The sequence below is a fragment of the Panthera uncia genome, chromosome X, assembly GCF_023721935.1.
Source record: "Panthera uncia isolate 11264 chromosome X, Puncia_PCG_1.0, whole genome shotgun sequence".
NCBI classification, from domain to species: domain Eukaryota; kingdom Metazoa; phylum Chordata; class Mammalia; order Carnivora; family Felidae; genus Panthera; species Panthera uncia.
Window position 1 is genome coordinate 13,860,596 of NC_064817.1, and position 12,681 is coordinate 13,873,276.

The following is a 12,681-nucleotide window of genomic DNA, read 5'->3' on the forward strand; positions in this document are numbered from 1 at the left end:
ATGGTATTCTGGTTATACCTTTTATAATTGTTCTGTAGTTCTTAGATATTCTGTTCTGCTTTTTAAAATTCTTTTTTCCCTTTGCATTTAGTTTGGGAAGTTTCTATTGAAATGCCTTTAAATTCACTGATTCCTTGCTTGGCCATGTCCAATCTACTGATAAGTTCATTAAAAGCATTATTCATTTTTGTTGTAGTGATTTTTATTTGTAGCATTTTCTTTTCATTCTTTCTTCGAGTTGTGCTTACATTACCCATCTGTACTTACATGTTGTCTACTTTTTCCATTAGAGTTTTTCACATAGTAATCATAGTTATTTTATATTCTGTATCTGAAATTATTACTGATAACCCCCAAATCTGTGCCATACCTGAGTCTAATTCTGATGCCTGCTTTGTCTCCTCAGATTGCCTTTTATCTTGCCTTTTAGCATGCTTTTTACTGTTTTTTAAAAGCCAGGATATGTTGGGCAATGGGAACTGAGGTAAATAGGCTTTTAGTGTAATGTTTTACGTTAATTTGACTAGGGTCTGGGCCATTAAATGTTTGTTGTAGGGGTAGGTGCCAGAGGCTTTAGTTTGCTCTAGTGTCTTTATTTTTTGTTTTATTTTTCTCCCCCATTGTCTTTGCATTTCCCTAAGAATTCCTTTTTAAATGGTCTGTTTCTTGCAACTTGTTCAGTTGAAATCCACTGTTACTGTACCAGAACCCTGGTGACATGGTGGTAGAGTATGAGGACGAGGAAGTGTTCTATAATCTTAGGACCAAATCTTAGTCTTTTGGTGGGCTGGAGTCCTGGGCTGCAACTCTCACAAATATTTTTTGGCCCTTTCCTCCCCTTCTTTTCAGGTGAAACAAGAAGGGTAGAGGGGCTATAGCTGGCTAATTTCCCCTCTCCCAGGACAGCATATAAGGCTCTGGTAAATTTTCCCTTGGACTGTTGGCTTTTGTCATGGAGAACAGTGCAAGCTTATTTCAAAACCGTTACTTTCCCCTGGATGTTTTTCAAAAGGGTTCTGTTCTCCTTCCCCTTACTCAAAAGGGAGAAGATTTTTATTGGATCTTTATCCTGGGCATTGTTACTTTTCTCCTCCCCTTACCAAAAAGGGGAGGAGATCATTCTTGGATCTTCATGTTCAGAACCTGGTGAAGTCCTGGAGGGTAAAGCCAAAAGATTGTGGAGGGTTCTCGTTGGATTGGGTCCGTTGGAGTTCTTACTTGCAAGCCTTTGTTGAAATTAGCATTTAAGTTTTCTCCCCAGTGTATTTCTCTAGCACCTTCTGCTCCAGGTAAGCTGTTCTTGGGTGTGATTCTCTGTATTTGCCTTTCTCTCCAGATTTCAGGAGTTCAGTTTGCTTTATGTCCTTAATTCTCTGATAAGCCTAAGGAAAGTTGATTTTCAGTTTTTTTCCCTCTTGTTATAAGGACAGGAGTGACAATATTCAAGCAGTTTATTTGTAGGAACTGAAACCTGAAGTCTTACGTTTATGTTTTAAAATTGGAAATACCTTGTCCAGTTTAAAAATAATTGTTCAGCAAGAGGCTTTTAACTTTTCTGTGAACCATTTGCTTAGCTGAGATGACTCATTCTTAGTTATTTTCATCCCTTTGAATTTCAGATATGTATATTTTCAAAGTGCTTATAGCAAGAACTTTTTTAGAACAAAATATTTGAAAAACTTAAGAACTTATTGTAGTTCTAGAAAATTGCTAATAACTTTACTCAAAATTAACTGGAATTATTGATTCCCCCCCGCCCCGCACTGGCTTTTGTTTTTTTTTTTTAATCAGGTATCTTTTAGAATCCATGCTAAAGTAGTTTCAGGGATTATTGTGTTTAACCTTCACTTAGTGTTTTTACCCCACTTGTTTTTGAAAAAGTAACTCAATTTTCTGAGGCACTTTGAAACCTCTGGAGACGAAGCCAGTGTTTAAATTTGAAAAACTAATGACAGTAAATGCCTAACTCTTATGCTGCCAGTGATTTATTTTCAATTAACCTTGAAGAATGTATTAATCATAAACTGTAGATCTTGGTGACTTTAGCCTAATAGAATCACTTTTAGAATCTGTGTGATAGAGGGCAGTTTGGCTAAAATGTGTTATTTAAGCAACTGAGAAAGTATGGTGTATACTTAAGAGCCGTATAATTTGATTGCTTGCTAAAAAAAAATGCATTTTGGGAGCCTTCAGTTCTTATCCTTGCAGAACCTTGGGCGATTGAGACATTGTAAATTGCATTAACCTTGCCCTTTTTTTAGGTTTCATTCTTAATTTTTATTTTTCTCACCGAATCTACTGTGAAGAATAGCTGTTAAACCAAGAAACAAATTAGCTGAATAGTATTTAAGATTGCTTATTAGCTGGCAAACTCATGTCATATTTAAGAAATATTTTTCTCTTAATTTTCTTAATTGCTTAAAATGAATATCTGTCTTTGGGAATTAAAGTTTTTCAGGAGGGAGAATTAAAATATTACATATTATGGATTTTATCTTAATATACTAAATAAATTTTGTTTTTAGAAATGATGAGTTCATGCTGTATTGAAAGAATTTGATTGAAAATAATTATTTTTTGCCATGTAATAATCAATTAGCTGTGATTTGTTTTAAAATAAGATCCAGGGTTCCTGGCTGGCTCAGTTGTTGGAACATGTGACTCTTGATCTCAGGGTTATGTGTTCAAGCCCTGCATTCGGTGTAGAGATTACGTAAAAATAAAATAAAAATAAAATCTTAAAAAAAAAAAACAACAAAAGAAGATCCATTTGTCTAGCATGATTTGAATTGGAGGCAGAAGTCTTTCTTTAGGCTTTTGCTTAGAGACATTTCTTATAAAGAAATAGGCTGTTGGGAGAAAATGGAGAGAGAAGAACAGGTCTTCAGTAGTGGCACACTTATGTGTTGTGCCCCATGCCAAGTCCCATCCAGCCTCAATAGATTAGTGGTCAGTATCCATGTTGCTCCTCCTGAAACTTAATAAAACCAAAACCCCCCACAAACCCCCAAAACACCTGTTGATAAAACGATCTCCTAGAAGAAATCCACATGCATGAACATAGTATGTCAGTATTTTAGTCTTACCAAAAAAGCTTCTATGTGCTAACAGTTCAACTGAGATAATGATTTACATTTAGTAAATAAGTTTTTAAATTGAGGCCTTTGTTGGCGGGGTCCTGACTTCCAATTTCCAGATAAGTTCCTCTCCTCTCCTCTCCTCTCCTCTCCTCTCCTCTCCTCTCCTCTCCTCTCCTCTTCTCTTCTCTTCTCTCTCTCTCTCTCTCTCTCTCTCTCTCTCTCTCTCTCTTTTTGATCTTGCTACTCTATGCTAACTGGGTTGGCAGCCACCATTGCAAAAATGTCCCTTCATTCATCACAGCATTCAGGACCACAGTGGCAGGATTGTTTCCCTCTCCAGGGTGAGAGACTCTCAGGATCACCCCCATGATTCTTGACATCCTCTTCTACTTTTGTCGCCACTAAAACTCACTGGCTGCCCATTTTAGCACAGAACCATCATCCCTGTACTTTTCAATTGTGTCCTATGTTCTCCCCCAATCTTCCCACTGTCCCCTAGAGATCCTGAACTGCCATTAGTAATTTCTCCCTCAGCTTCAGTCTTGCCCCAGTATCACAGTTTAATCGTGCTCAGGCTGATCTGGGTTTCCTTGAGTTAATTTCTGTCAGTGCCTATTTGTTTACTTCTTAGTACTTATGTAAAATTGCAATTGTACATTCACTTAGCCTTTTTCATCGATTCTAAGACATACATTTCTGCTCACATTTCTGAAATTGAGGCTCATCTTAACACTAGATGCCCTTAATGCTTTCTGAATGGTAAGTAATGTAATAGTGTATCTTACAATCACTTGTGTCTTAGATTTAATAAAATATTGTACTTTTAACGTTCTGTTTCCCCTAGTTAATTGCAAGTTGCACAAGTACAGGAATTCTGTTTTACTCACTCATAGGGACCAGTGTCCAGTACTGTACCTGGTACCTAGTAGGCACTGAATAAATAATGCTCGAATGAATAGCATTATTTACTTGGTTGTTCCCTTTTCAAAAAAAATTTTTTTTTCTAAATAGGCTCCATGCCACCATGGGGCTTGAACTCAGCACCGTGAGATCAAGAGTCACATGCTCTACCGACTAAGCCAGCCAGGTGCCCCTATCATTATGTATTTAGGAAATGATGGCTGTAATAAGTTTGAAGATGAAGTGGTCAATATATGCATGTGAAAATTTTTTAATTTTTATTTATTTTGGGGGAGAGAGAGAGAGCACGAGTGGTGGAGGTGGGCGGGGGGCAGGGGGAGAGAATGAGAGAATCCCAAGCAGGTTCCACACTGTCAGTGCAGAGCCCAGCGTGGGGTTCAAACTCATGAACTGTGAGATCATGACCTGAGTCAAAAATAAGAATTGAATGCTCAACTGACTGAGCCACCCAGGCATCCCTGCTTGTGAAATTTTAATTCAGTTTCTCTGTTTCAGTATTTATCTTTGGAGATGGCTTTACTCTGGAATTGAAGAAACCTTTAGATACGTTTATTTTGTTCCCTCATTTTTGTAACTCTTCCTATTATTGATATATGTACATCTTTATTTAAGAGTATTTACTCACCATGTATGAAAATGAACCCACATAAGCTTTTATTGGGTATCAGCAGTTGTCTTTCATTAGGAGGAAGAGTGAGGAAGGTACCAAAGGGTGTAGCCGACTTTTATAAACTTTACAGGGTTTTGAGTGCTTGAACTTACTTTTTCATTTTACTTCATCCTCTAAGGAGCACAGTCACTTGGTGTGCCTACTTCACTTCTTTTAAGCGAAAGAACAGCGGACAGGCAGCATGAGTGACTGGGGTTCCTTAGGCCAGCTCCTCGGCAAGGTTCAAACCTACTCCAACCCTGGAGGGAAGGTATGGCTCTCCATCCTTTTCGTATTCCGAATCCTGCTCCTGGGGACAGCAGTTGAGTCAGCCTGGGATGATGAGCAGTTTGCCTTTCGTTGTAATACTCGGCAGCCCGGTTGTGAAAACGTCTGCTACGATAAGTCCTTCCCGATCTCTCATGTGCGCTTCTGGGTGCTGCAGATCATATTTGTGTCTGTCCCCTCACTTTTGTACCTAGTGCATGTATTCTACTTGCTGCGCAAGGAACATAATTCGAAAAAGAAAGGGGAGGAACTCACAGTTGCTCAAACCAATGATGTCAACATGGAGGAAATCAGAATCGAAATCAAGAAGTTCAAGTTCAGCGCTGAAGAACACTATAAGGTGAAAATGAGAAGGGACTTGCTGCGAATCTATACTGTCAGCATCTTCTTCAAGTCTCTTTTCGAGGTGGTCTTCCTGCTGATCCAGTGGTACATCTATGGATTCAGTCTAAACGCGGTTTACACTTGCATACGAGACCCCTGCCCGCATCAAGTGGACTGCTTCCTTTCTCGCCCCACAGAGAAAAATATCTTCATTCTCTTCATGCTAGTGGTGTCCTTGGTGTCTCTTGCTTTGAACATCGTCGAGCTATTCTCTGTCTTCGTCAAGAGCATTAAGGACCGCGTGAAGGATTCAGAGAGTGAGTCTTACTATGTTATATCTGGTCTGCTGGGTCCCTCCAAAGACAGTTCATCAGTTATTGCTCTCTCTGACATGTCCGTTCCCAGGAACAAGCTTGTTCCCGGAAACGCAAACAGTTCTTCCTGCCTCAGTTACAGCAAACAAGGAAATGAGCAAAACCATGCTAAATAGAGTGCATAGCAAGGTTTAATGGGGCAGGCAAGAAGCACCGCCTCTCCACTCGCTCACACAGCCTTTTAATTTCCCTGATGATAAGCAGATTCTGAGGGAAAAAACAAAAACCCTAGCTACTGGGCAGTAGCCATTGTAGACAGCAGCCATTCTGCAAAGCCAGCAGTCATGCCAGCAGCAGCCTTGATGACCTAGAGATCTAGACACATGCTTGAAAGCATTATGATTTTGCTCAATTGTTAAAGTAAAAGGAAGGTACAATGGAGAGTGTACTTTTGTTCCAGTGGAAGCGGTACTGAACACTGTCAGTCACGAGGCTTAGTGGACATACAGGGTTCTTTTGGAGTATCTGGGATAGGAGGGGAGAGACGGGGAGGGATTAATCAGAGGAACATCTTGGTATTTAAAATGGTTGACTCGAAGAATTTACATTTTAAATAAAGTCTCCATCAGGTGGTACATAAGTAAAGACTTTCTCTCCCATATTCCCCACGAATGGTTCAGTGTATATGAAGGAGTGATAGATATTTGTGATGTGTTGGTACAAACAGACACAGTATAAACTCATGAACATGGATTATTAAAATAATGCAGTGTTCAAATTTGAGCCTTTGTCACAGATTTTGTGGTATGGGCCATATGATGTTTACATTACATAATTCCTACTGTGAAAGTGAAGCACTCCTCCCTCCCCCACTCAGATGCCCCCCTTCAGCCACTTTATTCTATTAGGGACACTGGTTCTGTTCATTATGATTTTTTTCTTTTGTAGAAAGATGTCGGGAATGATGTCCTTTTTCTGAAATGTAATCATTGATACTTGAATGATACACTTTTAGTTCTGTGAACAGCAGTCAATGTGAGAAACTTAAAAGGAACGAATAGAGCTGAACTATTAAATGTTCTTACATGAATTTTGCAGTAACTGATAGTTCTTGGCTTTGTTCTACTTAATAAACCTTACATAACAAGCATTATTGTAGAACTTGTATTCTGTTATGAGTTTGGCGGGCAGTCTTTTGGGGTGGCTGGCATTTTTGATGTTTGTACTGAGATTTGGAGTGCAAGAAAGGTTGAAAGAGGTTTGAATATTACCCATGTAACTAATGTGTTGGAAATGTACACTAAAGAAATCTGTTTCTTCAAATACCTTTTCTAAAACTGACAGATGGTTGGTGAAAATGCCGAGCTTCATACTTTGTTCTTGTGCGACAGCTACATCAACAGTTTTGTACACTAAATAGTTTAATATTTCACATTAGACTACTGTCATGTTCAGCTTTATTAGTGCACATGTAGACCTAGTCCATCATATAGTCTAGAGAATGTTCTTTAATAAAGTTTAAGAGAACAACCTGCATGTCTGCCTCTGAGAGTTTCTGGCTGCAGTCATCTTTCCTAGTCTTTTGAACTCTTCATTCAGTATATCTTAATCTAAGCAAAATCTACTGCAGAGTTTTAGAAATGGAATTACAGTGATTCCATTACAGAAGGTTTTAGTATCAGCATCTTTAGTTATATGTAGTACGATCAGAGATATACCCACTACTTGGATGTGCAAAAAAATGTAGCTTCTTTTTTTTCTTTTAACTCATCTCCTCTTTTTTTTTTAATGTCTATTTTTGAGACAGAGAGAGAGAGAGTGAGTGAGAGTGGGGGTGGGGCACAGAGAGAGAGAGAGAAGGAGACACAGAATCTGAAGCAGGCTCCAGTCTCCGAGCCCGACGTGAGGCTCGAACCCATGAACTGTGACATCATGACCTGAGCCGAAGTCGGACGCTTAACCTACTGAGCTACCCAGGCGCCCCATTAACTGATCTACTCTTTATCAGAAGCTTCTTCCCATCCCACAGGGCTCTGAAGGAGGAAGATAGGGACAACTGAAATGGTAAACCTGCCAATCAATAGCCTCTTGCTGTGACAGTGTAAATGGTCTCATTTGTAAAACCCAGTCTCTTGGTTCATTGAAGAATTGTTCAGATTTCCTTCTCTCAAATTATTTTGTGAGGAATAAGCACAGTTATTTACTAATGGGATGTGTGTTTCTGTGGGGCACTGGAAAACCTCTGAAACCTTGGATTGGACATTGCCACGCTCACTTCCTGTTTCACACTGATTTTCACATAATTGCTTGCTTGATTTTGTTAAGAAAAAAATTTTTTTCCTAATGTTTATTTTTGAGAGAGAGAGAAAGAGCATGAGCAGGGGAGGGGTAGAGAGAGAGGGAGACAGAATTCGAGGCAGGAAGCAGGCTCCAGGCTCCAAGCTGTCAGCACAGAGCCTGATATGGGACTCCAACTCATGAACCGTGAGATCATGACCTGAGCCGAAGTCGGATGCTTAACCAACTGAGCCACCCAGGTGCCCCCCCCTCAATTTTTAAGTTTGTTTATTTTGAGAGAGAGAGAGAGAGAGAGAGAGTTAGAGAGAGAGAGAGAGAGAGAGAGAGAATGAGTGTGAGTGGGGGAAGGGCAGAGAGAGAGAGAGAGAGAGAGAGAGAGAGAGAGAGAGAATGAGAATCCCAGGCAGGCTCCACACTGTCAGCACAGAGCCTTGACATGGGGCTTAAACTCACAAACGGCGAGATCATGACCTGAGCTGAAATCAAGAGTCTGACGCTTAACCTACTAGGCCACCCAGGTGCCCCCTCTTTGTTAACATTTTGATCTTGAGATAATTACAGATCACATGCAACGATAAGAAATAATAGATTCCATATATTCTTCAACTGATTTCTCCCAATAGTAACATTTTGCATAATTATAGTAAATATCACAACCAGAAAACTGACATTGATATAATCCATTGACCTTATTCAGATTTCACCAATTTTGCATGCACTCATATTTGTGTGTGTGCATGCACATGCATATGTATAGTTTTTATCACTTGTGTAGATTCATGTGACCACCACAGTGAAGATATAGAACAGTTTTATCATAAGGATCCCTTGTGCTATTTATAGCCACAGCTGCACCCCTCCATTCCCCTCTCCCTAACTCCTCACAACCACTAGTCTGTTCATCTCTATAATTTTGTCATTTCAAGAATACTGTTTAAATGGAATGATACACTGTATAACCTTTTGAGATTGGCTTTTTTCACTCAGCATAACTCCCTTGAGACCCATCAAGTTTTTGTGTGAATCACTAGTTTGTCCTTTTTTATTGCTGAGTAGTAGTCCATAGAATGGAGGTACCACTGTTTATTCACCTGTCAAAGGACCTGTTGAAGATTGTTTCCAGGTTTTGGCTACTACAAATAAAGCTGCATGAACATTGGTGTACAGGCTTTTTTGTAAACAAAAGTTTTCATTTCCCCAGGATGAATGCCCAAGAGTGTAACTGCTGAGTTGTAAATGAATATATAGTTTTGTAAGAAACTGGCATATTCTTTTCCCAGAGTGGTTTACATTCCCATCAGCAATGTGTCAGTGATTTCATTTCTCTACATGCTCCCTAGCATTTGGTATTATCACTGGTTTTTGTTTTATCCATTCTAATAGATATGTAGGTGATCTCATTGTAGTTTAAATTTACATTTCTCTAATGGCTAATAATGTTGAGTAGCTTTTCATGTGCTTATTTGGGATCTGTGTATCCTCTTCAGTGAGAGAGATAGATACATATATTTATTCTGGATTAAAATCCTTTGTTGGGTATGTTTGAAAATATTTTCTCCCTGCTTGTAGCTTGTCTTTTCATCACTTAATAAGGTCTTTCACAGAGCTAATTATTTTAATTTTGATAAGGTCATTTATTTTTCTTTTTATGGATTGTGTTTTTGGTGGTAAGTCTAAGAACTTTTTGTCTAGTCCTATATCGTAAAGATTTTCTTCTTTGTTTCTAAAAGTTTTATAGATTTACATATAAGTAAATATAAGTCCATGATCTTGAATTAAAGTTCATGATCCATTTTGAGTTAATTTTTGTCTAAGTTGTGAGATTTTAGGTTGAGGCATTTTCTTTCTTTCTCTCTCTCTCTGTTTTTTTGGGGGGGAAAGGGTGCTGTGGATGTCTAATTGCTATAGCACCACCATTTATGGAAAAGTCTCTCCTTCCTCCACTGAATTACTTTTGCAGGCAAAAATCAGGTGTATTTGCATGGCCCTATTGATGTGTGTGTTTATCCTTCGGCCAGTATCACACTGTCTTGATTACCATTCTGTAGCTCCGTAGTAACCCTAAACATCAGGTGTGATGATTCCTTTCATTTTTATTCTGCTTTTTCAAAATTTCTTTAGCTATTCCAGGTCAGGTGCCTTTCCATTTTCATTTTAGAATAAGTTTGCCTATATCTACACAACACTTGCTGGGATTTTTTTATTGTAATTGCATCAAACCTTTATTATCAATTTGAGGAAAATTGGCATCTTGTTGAGTTTTCTAATACCTGAGTACAGTATGTTTCTCAATTTACCTAGGGTTTCTTCAGGTTTTTTTCATCAAGATTTGGTCATTTTCAGGATACAGATCCTGTACATATTTCATTGTTTATATCTATTTCATTTCCTTGGAGTAATTGTAAATGATATTTTGCTTTTAATTTCTGTCTCCCATTTTTGTCACTTGCATATAGAAATGTGATTGATTTTTGTTCGTTAACCTTATAGTCTACAATCTTGCTAAACTTAGTTCTAGGAGATTTTGGTGGATTCTTGGAATTTTTTAATGTAGGTGGTCATGTCATTTGCAAATAATGTCAGTTTTATTCCTTTTACAATCAGTATGCTTTTTATTTCTTTTTCTTGGCTTTTTACTCTGATTAGAACTTTGAACACTGTGTTCAGTGGCAGTGATGAGAGGAGACATTCTTTTCATGTTTCCGATCTTAAGGGCAAAGCATTCAGTCTTTCATCGTTAAATATGATGTTAGCTATACGGTATTATGGATGGTATTTATAAAGTTGAGGAACTTACCTTCTATTCCTTGTTTGCCAGAGGTTTTTTCTTTTAGTCATAAGTGGGTGTTTGGTTTTGTCAAGTTCTTTTATTGTATCAGTTCATATGATCATGTGATTTTTCTTCTTTACTCTGTTGACATGGTTTTCTTTCTTTTTTTTTTTTTTTTTGAAGTATTGAGGAGATACCTTACATCTTTCTTTCTTTCTTTCTTTCTTTCTTTCTTTCTTTCTTTCTTCCTATTTTTGAGAGAGAAAGAGAGGGAGAGAGAATCTTAAGCAGGCACCATGCTCAGCACAGACCCCAACTTGGGGCTCAATCCCATGACACTGGGATCATGACCTGACCTGAAATCCAGAGTCAGACGCTCGACTGACTGAGCCATCCAGGTGCTCCTACCCTGTTGACATGGTTTTCAGATGTTGAATCAGCCTTGCATATGTAGAATAAATCCAACCAGTCACGGTGTACAGTTCTTTCTATACATTGCTAGATTTGATTTGTTAATATTTTTGTTGAGTGTTTTTGTGCATGAGTTCCTAAGAGATACCGGTCTATAGTTTTTGGATTTTTGTATGCTGTCTTTGTCAGGTTTTGATATCATTGTATTAGTAGCCTCATAAAATGAGTTGGGAAGTGTTTCTTCTTCCTCTCATTCCTGGAAGAGATTGTGTAAAATTGATGTTAATTGTCCTTTAAGTGTCTGATAGAATTCTCTAGTGAGCCCATCTGAGCCTGAAAATTTCTTTTATTGGGTACTTTAAAATTACAAATTCAGGGGCACCTGGGTGGTTCAGTTGGTTAAGCATCTGACTCTTGATTTTGGGCTCAGGTCGTGATCTCATGGTTCATGAGATCAAGCCCTGGGTCAGGTTCTGCGCTGACAGTGGGGAGCCTACTTGGGATTCATTCTCTCTCTCTCTCTCTCTCTCTCCCCCCCACACACACATGCATACACTACCTCTCTCTCTCATCAAATAAATAAACATTAAAAAAATAAAATTACAAATTCAATTATTTAATAATTATGCAACAATTTGAATTGTTGATTTCATCTTGGTTAAGTTTGATAGTTTGTGGTTTACCAGGATTGGCCCATTCTTTCTAAGTTGTCAGATTTAGGAGTGTAAAGTTCGTGGTAAGGGCTGTAGGGTTCTAGGGATCTCTCTCCTGTTTTGTTCCTGATGTTGAGAATTTTTGTCTTTTCTTTATCTTGCTAGAAGTTTATCAATTTTATTAATCTTTTAGCAGGACCAGTTTTTGCTTCATTGATTTAATCTTTTAAATTAAAACATTTTTAAGAAAATTTTCTTTATTTTCCTGTTTAAAATTTCACTGATTTCTGCTCTTACCTTTAATATTTCCTTCCTTCTTGTTTTGTGCTTATTTCTTTTGCCAGTATTGAGGTAAGAATTTAGATTATTGATTTGAGACCTTTCTTTTCTAACGTGTGCATTTAGTGCTACAAATTTCTCTGTTAGTACTGCTTTAGTTATACCCATGTTTTGATTTAATGTATTTTCATTAAGTTCTTTGAAATTAAAATTTCCTTTGAGAGTTTCTCTTTGCATGATGTCTATTTTGAAATCCTTGTCAGATAATTCTGCCATCTCTGTGTTAGCATCTCTTGATAGTCTTTTCTCATTCATGTTGAGGCTTTCCTAGTTCTTAGTATGATGACTGGTTTTCTGTAGAAACCTGGACATTTTGGTTATTATGTCATTAGACTCTGTATCTTACTTAATCTTCTATCTGGTCTGCTCTGGTAAGGTGACGGCCACAGACGGGGCTGGTAGTTCATTTTGCTAATTCTGCCTCCATTGATACCCACTGGGGAGGGGCTCCTTGTTGCTGGTGTGGATGGGAGTTTGGCTTCTTAAGTGGCCTCCACTGACAATCCCCTGGCAGGGGCTTAGACATGCTCCCCATTCCGCCCTTACTGGTGTGGATGGAGCCACTTTTTCATTTGGCTGGAGTAGAGTGGATGGTTATTGTCTAAAAGTTTTCTTGCCTAGGCTGCTCCTTGCC

The 12,681-nt window shown here is 38.3% G+C and overlaps 2 protein-coding genes across 3 annotated transcripts in view; both read left to right on the forward strand.

Moving 5' to 3' along the window:
* The window catches only part of CDKL5 (cyclin dependent kinase like 5), a 198,762-nt gene that overhangs the window by 90,385 nt on the left and 95,696 nt on the right, over positions 1 to 12,681 (forward strand). The gene's annotated exons all lie outside the window — the stretch shown is intronic.
* On the forward strand, positions 827 to 7,112 carry LOC125931522 (gap junction alpha-1 protein-like). Its single transcript, XM_049643542.1, has 2 exons — positions 827 to 1,289; positions 4,790 to 7,112. Exon 2 carries the CDS (start codon positions 4,853 to 4,855, stop codon positions 5,750 to 5,752), a length of 900 nt encoding a protein of 299 aa, XP_049499499.1. The 5' UTR covers positions 827 to 1,289; positions 4,790 to 4,852; the 3' UTR covers positions 5,753 to 7,112.

Coding starts and splice junctions, on each gene's coding strand:
- LOC125931522 (XM_049643542.1), top strand. CDS start 4,853: ATGAGTGACTGGGGTTCCTTAGGCCAGCTCCTCGGCAAGGTTCAAACC.